The sequence below is a fragment of the Cheilinus undulatus genome, linkage group 20 (assembly GCF_018320785.1).
Source record: "Cheilinus undulatus linkage group 20, ASM1832078v1, whole genome shotgun sequence".
NCBI lineage: Eukaryota > Metazoa > Chordata > Actinopteri > Labriformes > Labridae > Cheilinus > Cheilinus undulatus.
The window spans coordinates 25743473-25764521 of record NC_054884.1 but is presented as its reverse complement, the minus strand read 5'-3'; the positions used below and the strand labels follow the sequence as shown (position 1 = coordinate 25764521).

The 21049-nt window shown below is 40.3% G+C and overlaps 1 protein-coding gene and 1 long non-coding RNA gene across 4 annotated transcripts in view; one reads left to right on the top strand and one right to left on the bottom strand.

Moving 5' to 3' along the window:
* Nucleotides 1-21049, bottom strand: part of LOC121527867 (carbohydrate sulfotransferase 15-like) — a 77036-nt gene that overhangs the window by 13074 nt on the left and 42913 nt on the right. The window contains exons 2-4 of the mRNA XM_041814884.1: nt 16732-17334; nt 12082-12421; nt 4789-4932 (exon numbers count right to left, since the gene is read on the bottom strand). Coding sequence (XP_041670818.1) covers nt 4789-4932; nt 12082-12421; nt 16732-17172 — 925 coding nt within the window. The 5' untranslated portion in view covers nt 17173-17334. The remainder of the gene's footprint in view (nt 1-4788; nt 4933-12081; nt 12422-16731; nt 17335-21049) is intronic.
* LOC121527868 overlaps nt 1-21049 on the top strand; it is a 55096-nt gene that overhangs the window by 18383 nt on the left and 15664 nt on the right. Inside the window, exon 4 of one of the 3 annotated variants that reach the window (XR_005993447.1) lies at nt 15801-15865. This is a non-coding gene — a long non-coding RNA (uncharacterized LOC121527868). Of the gene's footprint in view, nt 1-205; nt 2623-15800; nt 15866-21049 lie in introns of those variants that run through there. The other 2 variants (XR_005993448.1, XR_005993446.1) reach the window with 2 other exon arrangements.

Here is a 21049-nt window from a genome sequence, read left to right as displayed (position 1 = left end):
ATTTGTAGAGAGAACACAACACAGGCCTTATCTGACTCGCTTCCTCACAGAAACGGATGATAGCCAGAGCCTATTTTCCGTGCTGACAGCAGAAAGAGTGAAACAGGATCGCTACTAATGCTGCTACGCCTAAAATGATACACACTGTGATCATGTCTATTTAAAGGTCTCCATGTCCATTAAAAGAGCTTATTTTGCTCCGCAGGGAGACGCTGTAATAGGGCAAACAAACGGCGGAGCCAGACCGGCGTGCCTCTGGTGTTGGCCGGCGGTTGAAGAGAGTCAGAAGCCGAGATCCTGGCCACAGGCCTGCACCTTGCTGCGCTCTCTCAGGGCATGGTGGGAATACTGAGTGGAGTTTTGGCACACTCCCCCAACTCTTGCAAAGATTATTTATTTTAAGAAGGAAACAAAACAGGGCGGCATGCTAAGCTGCACTCAATACAGCAACTCAAAACCAGCATGAAAAGGCTTTTGTTGGAAATCAGTTTTTTTTTGCAGCTGAACAGTTCTTCTCAAGGTTTTGTTTGACAACAGGGACAGAAAGAGAAGGATACAAGGAAGTGGCTGAAAATACAGGTATAATTTGACAGTAAATGCAAAATATCTTGACTTTAAGTTAGGTTTACAACTTTAAACATAGAGTCTCTTATGTAGATCAGAGCACGATACATTTCTGTCAGGATCACTTAGTCAAGAAACACACATAGTTTGCAGTTACATTTTCAGATGCAGAATAAAAGAGGAGATAGGGTGGAGGAGGGTTGCAAAAGCAGCTTGCAGAGGGAGAACCAAAGAGAATGCATGCCAGAGAAGCTTAAATATGGCAGTAGGAGTGCATTTAGCCAATAGGGAGCTTAGCCTGAATCAGCTGGCTCCATTGATGAGGGCTTGCATGAGATCAGCTGATCTCAATGAAATTGCAGAACTTGACACCATGGCCTGCCTGATCAAAACTATATGCTCAATTTCAGCTAAATTTCATGAATTTCCTACACGTTTCAGGAGCTGATTGAGCCACCTTGCCATGGCTGTTCACAAAATTAGACCAATCTTGTAATTTCCTAGTGGGGTCATGTCTAACAAATTACTCAACTGTATGCATATTTTAAAACCCTTAGAAAACAACGTCCTTTTACAAGGCTAACAATACTTTTACAACGGCACTGGTTTAATGCAAACGGTAATGAGGCTTGTAAGGGTGTATGCAAGGACAACAGATGTGAGGGACTGGTAAACTCAGTGATACATTGTCATCCGTCCCACTGGTCAGCACCAGAATTACCTGTTAGTTAAAGATGTATTATTACTTTTATAAATACTGGCCCACAACGCCAGGCAAATGCAAAGCACGCTATGCAGCTGGTCCATAGTGGGCTTATGCTTTGGTTGATGATTTCTGCCATATTGCTATTGCAGGTCTACTACTGAGGCAGAAACCAGCATCAGGATGGATGGCTTCTCAGAGGGCAGTATCGCAATATTTCGATTGGGTATGCGTGTGGGTAGCTGACTAATGGTTATATTTGTATATTGAATTAGCTGATGCATGATTTACAAGTTTGTTGGACTAATTACCTATCGTTTTTTTAAAAACATCAGCCTGAAATCCCATTTAAATGTTCTTTAAAAACTGTCATGAAGCCTCCCTTTACTGGCAGTCGCTGTGACTTCAGTTAATGGCCGCTGCCTTCCTGACAGAGCTTAGCAGTTTGCATTTCATTGGAACAATGCAGTTTGACAGTTTTTGTAAAACTGAAAAATGGAAAGTTGTATGTAGGCTGTCGAAGGTTATACTCATGTATAACTACTCCACAAAAATGAAAAAAGGCCAACTATCAAAGCATGATATTGTTCTGCAAGAGTAACGGAGGTTGGTGGAGCTAGTTGCTAATTTTAACCACGCTCTACACAGCATATCCGGCACATCATACCTATTGACACAAAGACCACTTGATGAATTTGATTGTTTTCTAGACTAGTCTAGACTAGTCAGTTAAATGCAATTTAAATGGCATTTAGCTGAATAGGGAAAGAAATGCTTTGAAACATCCTTAAATTTGATGCAGAACCAAAGCAGGTATTTCTGGCAGAACTTCACCAACTTCCAAGGCAAACAGCACTATAAGTTTAAAGAAGAACTTTATTAGACTGATGAATTTTAGCTTCGGCCTTCAATAGGGTCATGTTTAACTGGTGGAAAGGCCAAAGGGTGGCAATGCAGTTGCCACTACCTTTAGCTTAACTAAGCAAACCAATTTGGTATTGTTTAACTGCAGACACTGCAAGCCTGTTTTAGCCATGTAACTGTTAATAAACATTAACATTACATTTTTCTCTTTTTTGTCTCTCCTCTTTCTAGACAAGTAGAGAAGTTCCAGTTTAAATTTGCATTAATCAACTATAAAATTAGTCATCTAGGAACTTCTCATTACAGCAATAGGATAGGTTTGGATGAAACACCCCCACCTCCACTGCAGATATTATTGCCCAGAAACAAATAACACCAGTAATTCTTTTTCTGCAGCACTTCAATAAAGTGTCCGTAAGTGAAGCAGAGGGAGATCCAGTGTTATTAAGCTGTTCCAGCCTCTCTTTAGGGTTGAGTCACAGTCAGCTCTGTGCTTCAGCCTCCCCACCAGCCGCTCCAACAGCAGCTTTGTGATATCAGATACCAGATTACAAGTGAAGTTCCAGGCAAGTGTCAGATCTCCCCGAGCCAAACACTATTGGGTGCTGCCTGAGGGGGGCAGAGAGGACCGTCAGTACATGGTCCACACATAGGGCACAATGCTGTCACATGACTTGAGTAACTAATATGATACAGCAGAAAGAGGAGAGAGTGAAATCTGCCCTCTGACATGGTACTACACTGGTTAACGGGGTGTCAGGGAGTTCACTGCACAAGAAATACTGGGTATGGCTAGAATTACTTAAGATCTAAATAGCTTATATGGAAGGGATCGTTTGTCCCTTGCTATCTTAGCCTCCCCTCAACAAAACCATCAGAAAAAAACATTATGTAATATTGCAGTGAGTTTTAATTAGAATGGACAAGCTGGTGACCAACTTCTTGTCACAGTGTGCTTATCAGAGGGTGTCTGGGATGTGTAACTTTCTTTTGCTTGCCTAACGAGAAAAGCTGAGTTCGACAGAGTTCCTTGGTATCAGTGTATTTTGAGATCAGAGTTAATTTTAGAAATAGAATCAAAGTTGGGCTCAAGGTTAGGCCAGAGAGTCAAGCAAAGGTTGATTTCTACAAAAATACATCAGGCTGCTTCAAGCTCTGCCCACGTATATTCAAAACCCAATAGTTATTTAAGATGAAGTGTCCAAATCAGGTTTTTCAGTTCAGATTTTTATCCAAGTCCTTTAGCATTTGAAATTTGCTGATATTAAACCTTATCCCGTACTTGCATCAACATTAGTGTATATCTGACTCATTAAAATGGCAGCTGAAGCCACCTAAAATTGTAGTTGCCTAAAGTAATTTGAGCTGAAATAACAAATATCATGAACTGAAAAGGTCATATTTAGCACTAATTGCTGTAGTCTTTATGAAAGTCTATTTGAATCATCTGAATTTACACAAACAATACACAGCTAACTTAGGAGTAAAAATTTCCCCATGTACTTGCAGCTGAACTGTAGAGGCAGGACCTTCACCTCCAATTGTGTAATATTTTTCTAGACATATAACCCTTGTAAACTGAGTTGGACAAAAACAACAGAAAATCAATTCAGCTGGCCCTTTTGAGCCTTGTTTCTGGGTTTCCGTATCAACTTAAGACATCTTTGTATTTGAGCATTAAAAGAAGTCAGCAAAAGTTCACAGGGAGGCAACTTTACAAAATCTTACTTTGGCATTCTCTCAAACTTGGTAACCTGGCAAGCAGCCAGTCACTGTAAACTTTAAAAGCTATAAGAGGCTTGTAAAAAGTTGGGATTGAGACCCTAAAAAAGTGTACTTATACACTTGTAATGGAAAGTAAGTGAATGACTTTTTAACTGTGGGGGCATACCCTACCAGAGTTTTAAAAAACATCCCACATACACTGACACAGCACTTTTTTCAGCCTTTACATCGTTGCTGCAGCTTATTATGAATTATAGACAATCCAAATAAACCTCTGAGAAAATAAAAAAGGATTTTAAAGACAGCCTATTTTACGTCTTTTAGATTAGCCTCTCACATGGATTGTGTTGGCTTGCTTTCGGAGAAGTTATGATACCAGAAATACATTAACAGCTCCATTTTAATGAGATGCAAAAAAGACTTGATGAAATGTTTTTGCTGACTGGTAAATTTACCAGAGTCTTCTAGGACTGTGGAGCAGATACTGACAGTAGGTAGAAAGAAGTGCAAATTAAGCAGCAAAGGCTGCATGTTTCTGTGGAGGTGTCGATTGTTTCTGCGTTTGTTCAATTGTAGTTTGTGAAACAATCTACCAAAAAAAAACATCTAATTTCTCCGTAGCTGTGTTTAACACTAGTAGTGTTGACGACCTACTTGTGATGTCTCCTTGGCCTGCTGCTTGCTCTTTCTATATCTCTCTCTCTCTCTCTCTGTCTCTCAATCTGGCTTTCAGCATCAGTAATTCAGGACTTTATATGCCTTGTCTAAATTGAACATTGGTATCATGTGAAAAGGAAAGTGCAGATGTTTGCTGATACAACACTAAAAGAGAAGAATTCAGTAAGTTCAAAGACTGAGAACAGTCTAAACCAAATGGAACTGGCCGTACAAATTGTTAAATCAAACCACACAATATTTACAGTTTTGCTTACCTATGATAATGTTGGGCTGGCTCGGGCTTCCACTGGCATTTGCTGTGAGGTTTCCTTGGATTTGATTTGCAGCCTGATCAAACAAGTCCAGGTAGTCCTCCACAGGGTATCGATCATGAAAACCTTCACTCAGACGGATGATACCTGTCCAGGCAAACACAAGGATAGAACTTTAGAGCATTTTATTTATTTTTTTTGTCATGCCATCTTTTTTTATATTTTCTAGAATATAGCAGCCTGTTTTCACTCCTGAGGTTTTTAAAGGCAAAAACCAGCAGCTCAAATTTGACAGGATAGTTTCTGGAAGATATACTGTAACTTTTTGTGTAAAGTCTAACTTCTATCTAAAAACAGGGTTGGACCTCTGTAAAGAACTTGGCTTCCCTAATAATACACTAATAAGGTCAATTACATTTATTATGTATCAGTTCTGATTAGGGCTGCAGTAATAGAATCTTTTCGTAGTCGAGTACTCTATCGATTCTTCTGACGATTAATCGAGTACTCTAATAAGAAATATTGCATTTTTTAATCAGTCACTTTGGCTTTTTTCAAGAGAAGTAGTACTAGAGAACTGAGAAAAGAAGCTGGGTCCCTTAAATTAACTACTTCTATATTAAAAATTGGTATTATTCTTTAAAGAAAATATATTTTACAAGTTCAATGAAGTTCTGATGACAGTTTACATTTCTTAACGTTACAAGGAAAGGAAGTTAATGACATTAGATTATGTCATATTTGGGGTTTTAGGGATCCTCTCCCAGGAATTTTGGGTGCCAACACTTTATTTCTTCTATTGTAGTTTATTTTTATTTTCCAATTTGTCATTAAAGTAAAGGGACACAATCATTTTAACATCCTCTACTTTATACATGCGTGTAATATTTCACATTATAGCAACAATAAAGCTCCATCATTCACACAGTGGTCTGATGATGTCTGAAAGGTGAACCTTTAGATTACAGTAATATGGACAATTTTTGAAAGCTTGTTCAGTTTTAATTTTTTCACATTTTGTTTGTGAATTCATCCACCATAAAAATATGACCTTTTAAGACCATAAGACTACATTTTAAGGGATAAAGCTGCTTCTGTGACCTGTTGAATCCTGACTGTATGATGAGGAACTTTGACCTATTTTGTCTCAGTCAATGTCTGTGGCAATAGCGTGTTTCTATTTAATTGGTGTCAATTTATTATCAGTATAAGTCTTATAAAATGATTTGGGATGCTGACACTTTTTGAAAAATACGCTGCAGTCAAGACGTTGGTGCGCTGAATTTTAAATAATTTATAATTAAATGTATGACGTGCGCTCGCGGAAGAAAGAGAGGGAGAGAGAGAGGGAAAGCCCCAAAACAGGACTTGAATCGTGACGCCTGACGGTGTCCCGTGAACCTGTCAGGCCAATAAACCAGAAGATTATGAAATTCCCTTAAGTCTGCAGACACAAACTAAGCACTGTCTCACTCCAGCGAGTCGTGCAGGCAAGATCAACTCTGAGATCTGCGTAGGTTCACCAGCGCTGGCATAGTGCCATATCTGCCAGCCGGAGGCAGTGGCAGCGTAAAAACGCAGGACGCCAGCCTGTAAGCATCACTGCATCAACTTCTCTTCCTTCATGATTTTCACGCCTCGTATCATGCATGTTGTGTTATAGTAACAGAAACAACAAGTACACCGTGCCGCGCAAATAGCCGTCCGTGTGAAACACAGCTCGCCGTGCCACACACGGTGCAATGTCCAGGCTACCGTACGGGCCTGTATGAATACATGACTGGTTTAAGCATAGCCTCGAGGCAGATAATTTGCCTCGAGGAACTTTTTTATTCGAATCACCCGAATAATTCGAGGAATCGTTTCAGCCCTAGTTCTGATACGTGGTGCATTAGTTGGAAAAAAAAACGTGTCTTTGTTTCTTAATTATCCTAAAGCACTAATTTAAGACCAAACAATGATCCTTTCCCTTAATCTTACTAATGCTGCCCTAAAATAGTTTCCTTGACAGTTTGACTCACCATGTAACTACTTCATGACCTTACATGTTGGACATTATAAGAAGTTTAAGTAGCACCAAAATACACTGAATAATACAGCACTTTAAATTTTTACTGGCATGTTTACTCCAGTTAATCCGATAACATTATTTATCATTAAATAATTGTCTTGCAATACATTCAAACTTAAACTTGCAATTAAGTAAAATTTACCCGAGGCTGTTTTTAGTTGTCTTACTTTGTATTAATAGAATATTAAGTCTGTCTGCCTTTGACTCTTTCTAAAAGAGAGCTGTGATGCCCCTGGTGTTTTTCAACATGTTTGCATTAAAAACGGTATTTTATACCTACCTACCTTTACCAACATACCATCGCCATTTAAAGATTGTGTATAGATAAAAGAAACAATCTTCCCTCGCTATCTTGGTTGGAGTAGACCGTAGCAGTCAAGTGTCTCATCTTAAATGTATCCTATAAATAGAAGTTGTCTGAACTCCAAGTGGACTAAGCAGGACAGCAACTTTTTCTACACCCCCCCCCCCCCTTGCTTTCATGTGTCGGTTGGCACAGAGTGGCTGATGGCACTGTACAACAAAGGTCTTTGTTATTTAGATTAATACCCAGTTAGTCATATTTAAAATAAGAGTGGGCGATATATCGAGTATACTCGATGTATTGCGGCTTTTGCCACGCACGATGTATAAAATGACTATATCGCGAACATTCGAGTATAAATTATGTAGAGGTTATGAGCCATCAGCGTGCATTTCTCACTGGTTTTGCTTCTCCCATTGTCCCTGAACGCTAACCCATCCAGAAAACTCTCCTCCTCACATGCGCATGCTTGTATCAGAAGAGGAGAGAGGAGGTAAACACTATGGGTAGACAGAGCAGCGTGGCGAGTTAGCGGCTAGTTATCTGCATTCAGAGATGGCCAATGAGAAACAGCGCTGGGTCTTCCATCTGGCAGGGGTTCAGCTTTAAAAAGGAAGAGGTCAAACTCACGTGTTAATCATTAAAATACACCGCAAGATGACTCCGAGATAACGGTGACAGTAACACAGCACGTCGCTAAAGACATGAGCCCAGTATTGTTGAAAAGCCAGGATTTAAAAACCTCATAAAGACACTTAACCCAGAATACGTGATTACCTGGGCGCAAACATTGTGCTAAAAACACGTCAGAGAGAAGACGGCCCTGCAGCGGACAAATGTGATCCACTTCTCCACAACTACAGAGGCTTACCGCAGCCTAACAGCTCAAAACACCGACAACATGGAGTTAAAAAGTTCCTGCCTCCAAACAAGCTCCCCCCCCCCCACGATCACACAGGAGAGCTTCTTAAATAAGCTCTAAAGATGCTCCCATGTTATGAACTTGTCAGAAACTGGTCCAGTGATATAACTATATATCACAGCTGTGAGCCCAAATGGTGGATGAGACTTCAGGGTTTTACCCATCGGCTGCATGCAGGATTGGTGAGTTTTGTGTAGGTTTGCTTCATCCTTAATGAGGGAAATAATCATTTTATAATCAGCAATGGTAAACATAATACAGAAAACTAAAGACCAAGTATTTCATGATTTATGTATTTTGGATTTATTAGTAAAAGACTGAATGAAGTCCTTTGCCCTTTTTTGTATACAATCTTATTAAAAATCCAGTAGAACAGTCTATTTTAATCACCAAACTAATGTCATTTGGGGCTGAATTAAACACTATACAGTCACTTAGAGGACATTTTAAAATATCGCGATATATATCGTGCATCGGGATATAGCAAAAATATATCTGGATATCAGTTTTAGGCCATATCGCCCAGCTCTAATTGAAACTATGAGCCACAGATGAAGCTGCTGTTTGAGCACATCTTGAAAGTAGAAGCAGACTATCGTGTTTCTCTTTCAAGCTGAAATAATGAGATTTAACAGGGTTTGGGTGGGGAGCTGTATGTTTTCATTCCAGCTCTTCCCTCTCCATGTGTTTCTGCGATCACACTAAATGAGGTCATTAGGTCTTCTGTGTTGTCCTCACTGTGAGGTTGACCTAAAAAATCCAACTTCACATCCAGTCCAGATTCATCAGGGAATACTGTCCCTGCGCTGGTTCCTTTGCTTCCAATTAAGAGCCAAAGCCAAGTTAATGCTTTTAAATGCAGAACAAGCAAATGCGTTTTTCATCTAAGCTGCTGTGGTCTGCAGTATAATTACAATTTAGCTGGCAATTGTTGAGATTGAGTGTAGGACTTAGGAGGATCCATGCAGCTCGAGGATAATGAGGAAGCTCAGGCGTCTGTTATTCTCTGTGATACTTTGATGTTGTTGCAGTAAAACACCTTCCTCTAGTTAGCAGAGAAACATGATTAGAAAAATCTTGTAAACTCTGAGAATATGCTCTCTGCATCATTATTTATCCAGAGTATTTGTACGAGCTGCAGTGGGACTGGTGTGTCTTTCTTAAGGGCTTTTTTTCTCTTTTGTTCTTTTGCATCCCTTTGCTTTTTGATATGAATGAAGCATCACCTATTTTCCAAATAGTTTCTTGATGGTCTCTGCATAGGGCAGAAAACATCTGATTAACATTCAAACTGCTCCTCTAAGAAAGTTATGTGGCGCGGATCGCATCAAATCACCTTTTCAATGCACTGCACGAGTGGAGCCTTGAGGGGAGAATGAAATAAATAAATACAAAACAAGAGCATTTGAATTCAGAGTGTTCTCGGAGGATGTCTTAAGAGAAAAGTGCTGATTACAAGTGCATAGCTGCAAGTGAAACACTAGAGGGGATGGAATGATGAAAGGATGGAAAGAAAGAGAGGACAATAGCTAAGAGGGGGATCCATGTCCTAGGGATACAGCAGTATGTAGCTTCTATCAGTCTGCACAAAACACAAGACAAACAACTCATCCATGTCCCGCAGCTTTATGAGATTCAAATCATTATCAACTCAAACTGAACACAACGCACTAAACTAAGTATCGCATGACTGATCAAACTACCAGTTAGGTTTTGTGAGTCTCAGAGGGCTTGGGGGCATAGTCAGCAACTGGATGAACTTCAAAAGGATCCATTTGGCTTCCAAAGCTAAGCCCCCGTTGATATTTTTGGTGAGAATTTGGATAAACTCACAAAAATGTAGCCAATATTGTATCCATCTCCCTAGGAAATTAACACCAAATGGGTGAAATACTAACACATTATTAAGCAATTTTTGGATGTATAGCTGCAGGCTAAACAGAATGTATTTGTCACTGCAGAGCAGAACGAGAACACTCATGCACAGTGAGATATCACCATTAAAAGATTGAGTCCTCATGCTGCGCTGATGAGATAGTGCAGCTGTTCTTAAAAGAGAATTATTATGAGATTATCTACACACTGTTTGTATGCATAAAGTCATTATCTAATCTGCTTTCGCTTTGGTAATCACGGCTGACTTTGAACAGATCTCTGCCCTTAAAGTTGAACCATATTTTTTTTCTCCTGCTGCCATATCTTGACAAAAGCAGGCACATTAGTATCACAAACACCAACTCACGCCTGCCTCTTGAGCTGCTGATTCTCCATAATTCATGAGTCTTAATGGCAGTTCCAGTTATAGAAGAAAACAAAGGCATGTAGGTATTGAGAATGATGATTTCCTCTCTTTTGGGAGCAAAAACAGCAGATAAATTTAGATTCTCTAAAGCTTCCTGCATTAATTAACTACAAAATTTGAATTTTGAACAAAAAGTCAAACCAAAGATGCAGAGCAAGGAAGCATCTGCAAGATGAACAAGGGTTGATTTTGCTTAATACAGAAGGTTCCAGTCTTAATTCAAGATCACGCAACGGCTTTTAATCCCATCTGTGGTGGGTGGTGTGGTGGTTCTTCTAACATCACAGATGCACATGGCGAAGGAAAAGCACATGATGGCAGTGACACATTTAGATAGCAGCCGCCATACGACCAGATGTCTGCTTTGAGGCGGCTCTTGACTCTTGTTGCACAGTTTGAGGGTTTATCTCTTTGTTTGGGGAACTGACATATCACCACCTGTTCAAACTCTGCAGTGAGAGGCAGGATTGTAGCAGGAGGTTGTGTGTATATTCAAAAGTCTGAATTGGAAACAGTCAGTGAAAAATGCATGCAAATATTTCCTAAAAAGTACAGAAAAAAGATTCTTAAATATGCCTTGACGAATTAGTAAATATGCAACAGCTCCATCATAAATTGGAAAGATTTGCTCTCTAGTCGAAGAAATCTGTGATTGCATTTTAACTCTTCAAAATGGAGGTATAAAATTCACATTGTGCAAAAAGACAGCTGTTAAACAGAGCTAGAAGCTGAGGAATGAAAAGTTTGTGGTGGGCAGAAGTGTCGTGAGGAACCAGAGCAGCATTCGCTAAACAAGTGCAGGAAACAGTGCACCCACACACGTGGGTTCAAAGTGTGTGAGGAGGCTTCAGACACCGTGTTTTTTATGTGTTTGTATCAAGTGGTTTCTACCATGGAGGCATCTAGTACATTGAGTCAGATGTGACTCTAGATATAGGCCTTGGTGAGATGATAATGAGCACCACTAGCACCGTCAATGTAACAAGAAACGGAAATGCACGGCAAGAAGATGATGATGATTGTATAGGAGCTCACAAAAGAGAGGAAATTAAAGACCTGGGTGTTCAGACTGCTGAATTAAACTGTTTGAAGGAACGTAAATACTCCACTAGAGCTGTAAATTGGAGCTAACAAGTCTCAGGTAGAAAATAAATCGTTTAGGTTTATTATGCACAGCACACAATGGGTCTTGAATATTCATTTCTCAGTTAATTGCCAGGAAGATTGAACTGCATGCATCCGAGATACTTAATTCATGTCACATTCAGGGCCCAAAGCACAGCCAAATAGGTTTCACAGCAAAAAATACAACTGTTGTTAGTTTTCTAGTGTATTTGATGCTGGAGAACGTTCATTTTGACATGGTGAGGAGTCGTCAAAAGGAATTTCCCCATATTTTACAACTACAATCAATAGAAATGATGGTCTTCAGTCACCACAATGCATAGATCTCTAGAAACATTTGCAGTAAGAGTGAAGGAGATAATTAAATTGTTCTCATGAATCAGACAAGCCTGCCTTTAAGCCGAGACCCCTTCAAGCGTCAGTCGTTGAGTGCTTTCCTGAAGCTCCCTGAGGTATAGCTCTGACAAAATGATCTACTAGTCACATTCACACTCCTAATGCTCTTGGGCTCTCATTATTGTGTACCAGCCTGGAGGCCTCTACCGCAGCAAATTACAGTTGTCTTTACTCACCAAACCTCTTACGGGTCCACCAGTGCGGCTCCTTGAAAGTGGTGAACTTGACGTCAGGATGCAGCCTCAGTCTGTCGTACAAGTCCGTGGTGCCACACTTTGGTTGGCCAATGATATAGAAATAAGGAAGGCACCGCATGCGGTAGAGTTTCCCATCATGGTGGAACAAGTGTTCCCGGAAAGTGTTCCTCAAGTGCTGAAACACAGTCCGGAAGCGCCTGGAGTAGCGTGCGTATAAGTTTGTCCTGTAAGGGTCTAAGGTGATATTCCCAGTGTATTCCTCGTACCAGCATGGGTTCTTGACGCCAGGGAGGAATTTGCGGGGGATAACCGAAAACATCTGCAAAAGGCAAAGAAAGCAGGCAGAATTAAACTTCAGAGTCACCGTATTCTACCCAGTGTATAAAAACATTTTAGACTAAACCCATAAAATTATGATTGCTAAGGTGTACTGATGAAAGATAAACACATTCCTGTCATTTCACAGATCCTATAAAGGAAGCCGCTTGTTTAAACAATTTAAAACCCTTTTTTTTGTCCGGGCCACTGTTTTGGCAGGTGGAGGAAACCACAGCCTGTGTGGGTTCCAGCTGAACATTTCATGACAAGTTTGTGCAGGAGGAGTCTCTGGAGGGGCAGACTCACAGCAAATTGTCTTTAAATTCATAGACACTTTGACACAAGTGAGCACACACAGTGCCGTCAGACAGTATTTAGACACTATGGCATTTTATTCTCTCAGCTCTGAACCTCAGAGATTTTTTTATATATGCTTCTGCAGTTTTAGGAGACAGGACTGATTAGCCATTACACATGAACTTCAACAAAGTCACAATTTTTAATATTTAGTGTCAAAGTTTTGGCAGCAGTGGCCATCTGAAGATTGTTTGAGGGTTTTCAAGGCACAGTCACACCATGGAATCCAAGAGGCATCTAGCTGCAGACCTCTATGGTGGGGCATTTTGGGCTCATCTCTGTTGTAGACCTTTACAGTGGGGCAACTTGACCGTGGAGCACGAAATGACATATTAACCCTTTTGTTTTTTTTTCCTTCATCTGTAGTGTTTTATTTTTGATTTTATCTCCTCCCTCTTACCCCGACCTTTAGGGTTTTGGTGCCTAACCCTAACCACCTTTGGATTTTCCTTAGTTTGTGGTGTGATAGATTTCAGTTTTTCCCCTCTGTAAGTTTGAGATTTTATTCATAAGATTCTGCTGTTGTGAGAAAATAGCCACTCACAGTAACCTCAGTGAGTGGAAAATAAATGCTTGTGTAAGTTATGCCACGTCCCACCCCATGATCAAAGTCATCCCAATGTAGAGGTCTGCTGATCTTGCAAAGCAGATTGATTCGCTCATTTCCGTGTTTCTCACTGGCGAATACATCTTGCAAAGCTCCCATCTGAACAGATTGGGCCCAGTTAGAAAATGACATGACCAATCAGCAGTACTTCCGGGTGCTGTGATGTAAGCAAGCAGCGACAAGAGGCCTGTGCAATTATGGCAGAATAGATTAGCGTGGATGCTGCTATAGCATTAGTTTTGTCAGAACCTGATGACATTTCTTCATTAAAGGAAAAACAAATAATAGCATTTAGTTCTTTTCTTGTGGAAACAATGTTTTTGCCCTTCTCCTGACTGGATTTGGCAGCAGTCTAATCTGGTAGAAGAGGTGGCACACTATGATGCACAGGTGTGCAGCCCAGAGGTGATGTGACCACTCTTCTCGAAGGTCATTATAAGTAACGGTGAAGAATTGCAATATCTGACCAAAACAACTCAAAATAGTCCACAAAGTGGATAAGAGTACTGTTGTGTTGACTGTTTATCTGACTCTGAACGTGTAACCTGAGTGTATCTTAGTACAATACAATGATGTATCGGAGCACAGGCCTGGCAGGGGTCATTGTAGGTTCAGGCCATCAGGGACTGCAGAGGGGGTCAATCCTGCTTCAGCATGGTACAACATGGGGCAACTGGCCCTAGTGTGGGAGCATGCTGAGTTTTTCTTTCTGGTTGAGTAGACTGTGTAAGGGTGAAGACGTTGACTTGGTCAGCTCTAAGGCCGTGTTTACACCAAAATACTCAGCAGCATATCTTCCCATTCCCTCATCCCTGTTTCTGAATCTATCCAGTGTTCTGTCTTTTAACCCCTTAAAGCCTGAAAACACAAGTAATAACCAGAGAATTCTAATTTTTGGACCTGAAATGTTCATTTAACTTTCTACTGAAATTTAAAAAAATCAAAATTTCCATAAAATTTAACAAATATATTTTTAGTATCTCATTTCATTCATTAGGTGTTTTTGGTAACTGATAATCCACTTGAGGGCATTTTTATCATTTATCAGATTGTATTCAGAAGTTGTCTCGAGTAATTTATTGAGCATATTGATTAGATAGAGTTATCATAAAAGTGTGTATCAAATATGCGACAACAGGAGTTAAGGGGTCAAAGGAAGGTGTTAAAATCTCAGAAAATAATCTTATATAGAATGGAATAATTACTGTTAAATATCTTGTAGAAGCTGCAATTGTAATGCCTGATTTTTCATCTAAAAAGTTGACTGCTGTTTATCTACTAGGATGACTTGTATATCAGTATAAAGTGCTGAGACATACAATGTCACTACCACCAGTACGTGCAGATGCTCCTGTCACAAGCTGCATAAGTCCTTACGCAACAGAAAGTACATCCCAGTCATTGTGTAGTCACTGCTCAGGACCTGCTTGAATACATAGCTACGCAGACCAGACCGGCAGGGTTTGGAACCACTTTTAAACTGCTTTTCTTACTCATTAGATCATCATTAAATTTCATCGCCATGGACATTTTAGGTCTTGAGTTGTATTCAGACACCAGATTTGATTAAATAAAGCATAGAGTATTTGATCTGAATGTATTTTTTAAAATGGTATGATGTTTACTTTTTCTAGCCCTTTTAGGTCTCACCCCTGACAAGTATCCCATTTTGCTTAAAAAATTACCACTAAAACTAATAAAAACTAAACTGAAATGAAGCATTTCTGCAAAATAACAACTAAACAAACATACCTGGCCACAATAAAAACTAATGAAAATGGAACTGAAATACACTTAATATGAAATAAGGATAAAAATGAACAAAAAATCCAATGCTTTTTATGCCTTGATCCTGATAATCAGATATTTTTAAGCTGTTGCGTAGGATGGACAAGAAATCATAAAAGCCAAATGTAGTAATTTCATATTTGAAGGTGGACATTGTAGGTAAAACATACTTTCCATTTTGATGTAAATCTAAAAGTGTTTCATAGATATAATCATTATAGTTTTATTTGTAGGGGTCACACTCACCTTTCTCTTTGAATTTTCATTGTTAAATCTAGTCGGCTCATCCTAAAGTCTTAGCTGAGCTTGTGTGAAATTTAAAGAAATTCTTCCCTGGTTTTCTGAAGATGTTGTGTTCACAAGAGTGGGACTGTCAGACAAGTATGGGCTGAGGTGGTTAGACAGTGGTTCCAGTCACCCCTTTCATCGCCATGAAGGCATCAAAACACAAACTATGATCATTATCCTGATTTACTGCTCTCAAGAGACCTTATTTTGTATGTGCACACCCACAAAATGTGGTTTTGTACACCCTCAAAACTGAAAGCTTGTAGTTCATCCGTCTGATATACTGGACTGAAGTGAACCAACATTAAACAAAAACATCTGTTCTCTCACTTTCTGACAGCAGTTTACATGAAGTTACCCAGACTGCCCCAGGAGAGGAAACCAGTCTCTTCCTCAGATGTAAGAGTGAGTTGAGACATTTCCGATTTTTGGTCTTTCTTTACTCACATTTCAAAGTGTTTTGGTTTTTTCCCCTGATCAAACAGACCACAGGCCCTCGTTACTATGACTTGCTCACTGCCTGGGAGACACGGCTACTTTGAGGACAATTAATGCCGGATCCGTCCACAGATGTGGTATTGATTGTCCCGCGGCCACACTCTTCTATTCATTAGCTGGTTCAATAAGAAATTAGTTATGTCGCAAATAGCCCTGGCACAAGCCATTATCATTAGAATGAACAATTAATTGAAGCGGGCTTTGAGGTGAGACGGACACTTGGGGAAAGCTACCGAGCTGATGTGTTGAAGACTGAGGGATGACTTTGAGCTTTAAATCCCTTCTGAAGAGAAAAAAAATGGTAGAGACATACGCAATTATCTGGTGTGACATGAGGTGTTGTACAAGGTTTGCAGAGTAGTTTTATCTCTTTATAAATTAAATTAGAAACTGCAACCAGTGGGGAATTACAACAGTGTTGCTATATTGAACTGTGTGGACAGCATGTATGCATGAATACTGATTAGAATCACATTTTTACTTGCTTTGAATTACGCTTCCAGACCTACATCTGTGAATGGTAATTAAAAGATAGATCAATATCATGCCAGGCCATGTTTTTATTATGATTAAATTAGATAAGATTGATACTATAAAACACAGGGGGATAATTACATTAGCCAGCTTGATTACAAAATAAGATGTCTTAGGAAAATAGCTTGAGATACCTTTAACTATGTTAAAAAAATAGGAGTGCCACACAATCTTAATACAGCCATATGTTGCCATCCCGATTGAGGTAATAAGAGATAACACTGTTTGGTTATACTCACATGTGGCTCACTATTAACCAGCGCCTTGATCTCTGGAAGCTGTCGCCTGCTACGAAACTCCACCTTTGATGTAATAGATTTTACAACCAGTTTAATATGTGCGTAGTCCTTGACTGAAGAAAGGTTGAAGGCAAAAGGTCCGGGGCTGACCAGGCTACTAAAGTGGTAAGGGGAAGGTGTGAGTAGGAGGCCCTTTTTGTCTCCTGTCAAGATGTATGAAGCCATGATGAGGAACATTACAGCCAGGCCGAACAAGAAGCTATATAGGCGGATCTTACGAAAGCAACCCAAGGTATTCCAGCGCTTTGGCAGCTCCCGCTTTACCTCCAGGACCGCGAACAGGTTCATGGGCGTGTCATCTACCTGCAGGATTAGTGGCCTCTTGCGGTAGTCATCCATGGAGGAGCCCAGCAGGCTGTACTTGTAGTCCATCTGTGTCATGGTGTCAGCAGCCTGCAAGTCCTAGGTGTCAGGGCTCACTCACAGGGAGGTGTTGTGGAGCAGGAGCCGGCCAGGCGGAAGGTTTTGTTATGTGGGTAGGGCCTACAGTTGATATCCATGACGAGACGTGGAGAGCTGCCCAGCTCATCCACTGACATTTTCCTGAAAGAGGAAACAAGAAGAAGTCTGAGAAATTACTTCCTTTGATGCTGACTCACTTTCTTGTGTGGGCTGACGTTGCAACTTCCAAAAATGCAGAATAATGTGATGTAGAATAATAAAGCTGCAATAAACAGATTCTATTTTCACCCCAAATACTCACCATCCTTATACACAAAACAACACATTTTATTTGTCATTGCTTCACAGTAAAATTTAGCCTGTTTGAAAATACCGGTTGGCCGGTTGGGCTAAACCATTTAGTAATACTAGACCTCATAGCCATGCCATGACCTACGCACAATGAGAAGGAACTGATGCAGCTAGTTTCTAAGGAACTTTTGAGCTCCAGAATAGCTTGGTAGCAAACCTTTTAGCTCCACAAGGGAGGCTAATGTTAACCAGGAATCTATCACTAAAGCGATGCGTTTATCAGTAAATCAGAAGTGTAGAGGGTTTGTTCACAGGGCTTTTCAGGGGCCCAGCCATTGTTGTTGGCAGGCCTGATTACAGGAAAAGGTACTGGTAACCTGGCTGTTTGGTTATACGGAGGTTAAACTTGTCCAAGTAGGCAGCTCAGGTTCAAGCCCATCATGTTATTCCCCATGCTATATGTCCAAATTCCTATCCACTGTCCCGTTGAAATTAAGTAAAAGATACAGTACTGTGCAGAACTTTTAGGCATGTATGGGCCAAAACATGAGGCAGGAAGGAGGATTGAGACAACCCAGGTGAGCTCTAGATGTCCTTCCATATTACGAGGGACATGGGAAAAAAATCTGTTGAGAAAACAACAAGAATTGTTGGGGGGCTGATGTGGCAAGTAAGCATGGTCTAGGATACCATCTGGTGCTCTGGTCTTCTCTGTGCTGTGGTTGTCTCAATCGCCTTAAAACCACTGGCGGTCTCTGGGCGTATTACCAAGGGCGGAAAGGCCCAGACAAAAGAGATGCCATCAAGCTTGACCTTGGCTTGACTCTGACCATCCTTCCTCCCTTCTCCAGCCCCAGATTGTGGCACATCTGGCCCCATCATGAATCACTAGTGTCCTACATGCCCTAAAACTTATGAACATGACTGCAAATTTTTTTAAAAAGTACAAGGAGACCTAAGTCAAAGTATAGGCTACTTAACAAAGCTGAAGTGCTTGCTGGATAGCACCATATAGACCATGCAAAGTACATTTCCCTGTATTCAACCAGTTTATGACTAGGGGCACTTGGAAAACAAACTGCTCAGTATGTATAAAGATGTCAAAATGTGTTGCTTATGTTAAGTTCTTTGTTTCAGTAGTGATCTCTGGAGGTTTACTCTACACAGAACTTATTCTGAATAAGTGAATATAAGAATTACAAAGAATATAACATTTCCTGCCATTTAAAGGTTATCCACCAACAGAGCTGGGACATAATGCAGTAAAAAGTGTCCAATAGCATTTACAAAGGCTGTATTGCCAAGAGTCCCACTGTGACTACAGCTGTGAAAGTCATAAACCATGTTTTTGAGGGTTTTTTCACCTTTAGTGTTTGAGATTTGAAGCTAAAATTTCTATAGGGAAAGTTCAACTTTCACTTGAATGCTATAGTCAGGCCAGGATAATAAAATGAAAATAAAGTCATTTCCATTTTAGTTTGTTATTTAATAGCTCCCCCTATGAAAGCAATCAAACGATATTACTGCTATGAATACCTCAAAAGGCTGAAATCTTGTTTGCATTTGTTGCAGTATAACCCAAGGCCAAACAAATGAAATCTAAATTGATAGTAGAGATATGGGGGAGATATCCGTCTGCTGTGAATACTGATGACCTAAAAAGGCTCTAAGATGTAAGCAGAAATCCTGGAAATGACAACTCACTGAGTGTCACTCACAAACTCTGTCACAGTTTTGATTGTGACTAATTATTGAGCAATAATCTTTTCACGCAAGGTTAAACCAATTCCCCTTACACTTCCTGTTTTAATCAAACAGCTCAGCAACACGCTCCCCAGCGGCACAGTCCATCCTCCCACTGTATCAGAGTCACAATATGGAGTGAGTGATAAGAAACGGGGGGGGTGCATTCAGCCTGGAAACTACGAGGGCGCGTGTCTGCCTCTCCTGGGGTGGGACACAAATATAAAAGATACCCGGTCTGGACCCGGGAAGGGATTATATTATCAGAAAAATGGTATTCCTCACTGTGAAGTCACATGGATCAACAGCCGCAGACAGATAAAAGAAGGGCCAATGTCTAAAGGGTGAAAGAATGGGGGATCTTTTTAATGATAATGCTCCTGCAGCAGGAATGCAGAGTTTTATCCTTGAGGCTTTCTTTGTGTCTGGAGCTGAGCCAACGTGATAGCAGAATACAATATGGCATAATGACAGAGAGCCAGCAGAGACAAGGGTGGAGGACAGTTTTAAAAGGATGAGTTTGATGTAAGGGAATACATTTAAATCCTCTGGTGACGCTTCACACCCTCACACCCGAAAATAGAAGGATACCACTGCCAGTTTGACGTATGTTACACCTGCAACCTGCTCCTGCTCGTATACATCATATGATAAGGAGTGAGTCATCGCTCCTCCTCGTGTCCGCTGATATCGTCTGCTTTGCCTTCAACCACCACCTACCTACCTCCCATCGCCCACACCCTCTGCACATTTCTGTGTTTGTGGAGCTTGCAGCAGAGCTGATAAGAGGGGCGGCCCTGAGAGCGCCTGCCTCCCTGCTCAAGCAATGTCATTTACCCCCAGCTGTGCCCTCAGCATCACACCACGGCAACAGACTCTCCAGGAGCCTGGTGGAGGAATAACAAGCACTGCTCTCTGAAAAGAAAAACTTCCAGTCCTAAAGAAGTGTTCTCCCTGCAACTTTTTTTTCAAGGAAAGATGGTTTTCTAGAATAAACTAGTCCAAAGTTAGATGAAAGAAGAAGGAAAGAGGGAATAGAGGATGGAGCAGATTTGTCCTTTTAAATGTCAAGAAGAGACTGAGGTGTCTGTTTATTAAGCACTTACTGTAAAGAACACTTTGTACTTGTATCCCCTTCATTTTCACACATTTATCATCTACCACTCACATTTTCATAAGCCATAAACAGGCTTGTTTCTTTAAAACAGGGCTGCACACATTTTGATAGAAAGATTATCACAATTGTTTTGCTCAACGTTGAGATTATGATTGCTGATCAATTTCATCTATTCATTTTAAGGACTGTTTTCTGAAGCTGAAAGTTTATTTTAAAAAAACAAGTATATATTGCTACTCATCTGCTGACCCAGCAATATTATTTGATTATAGCTTCTATTTAAGCTTAACCCTACACTATCCCCCCTGGACATGTTTGTCCGAAAGGATTCACATAACTTTATTTATTCCAAATTATGTTTGATAGACACCAAAACTGAGTTGCCCTTTTGGGAAGTTGTCTGAATCTGAATCAAAAGGGCAAATATGTCACTTTTAGTTTGGGATAATTTTGTCTGTGCTGCTGCAAATGACATGATCTGCTGTAGGAAGGTTTTTTCCTGATATATTTTGAAATTCCAATGTCAGTTTTCTAAAAGACCAACAGTTTATGCTGTCTATATTTTGGACAGAGTACAAAATGATGAAAAATATTATTCAATTTTTTATCACCCCAAATATTAAGTCACAACAGAAAGATAAACCAGGAATCAGACAATGTTGGAGGGAGTGTGGAAACATGCTGGCAGATCACTTCCACATCTTC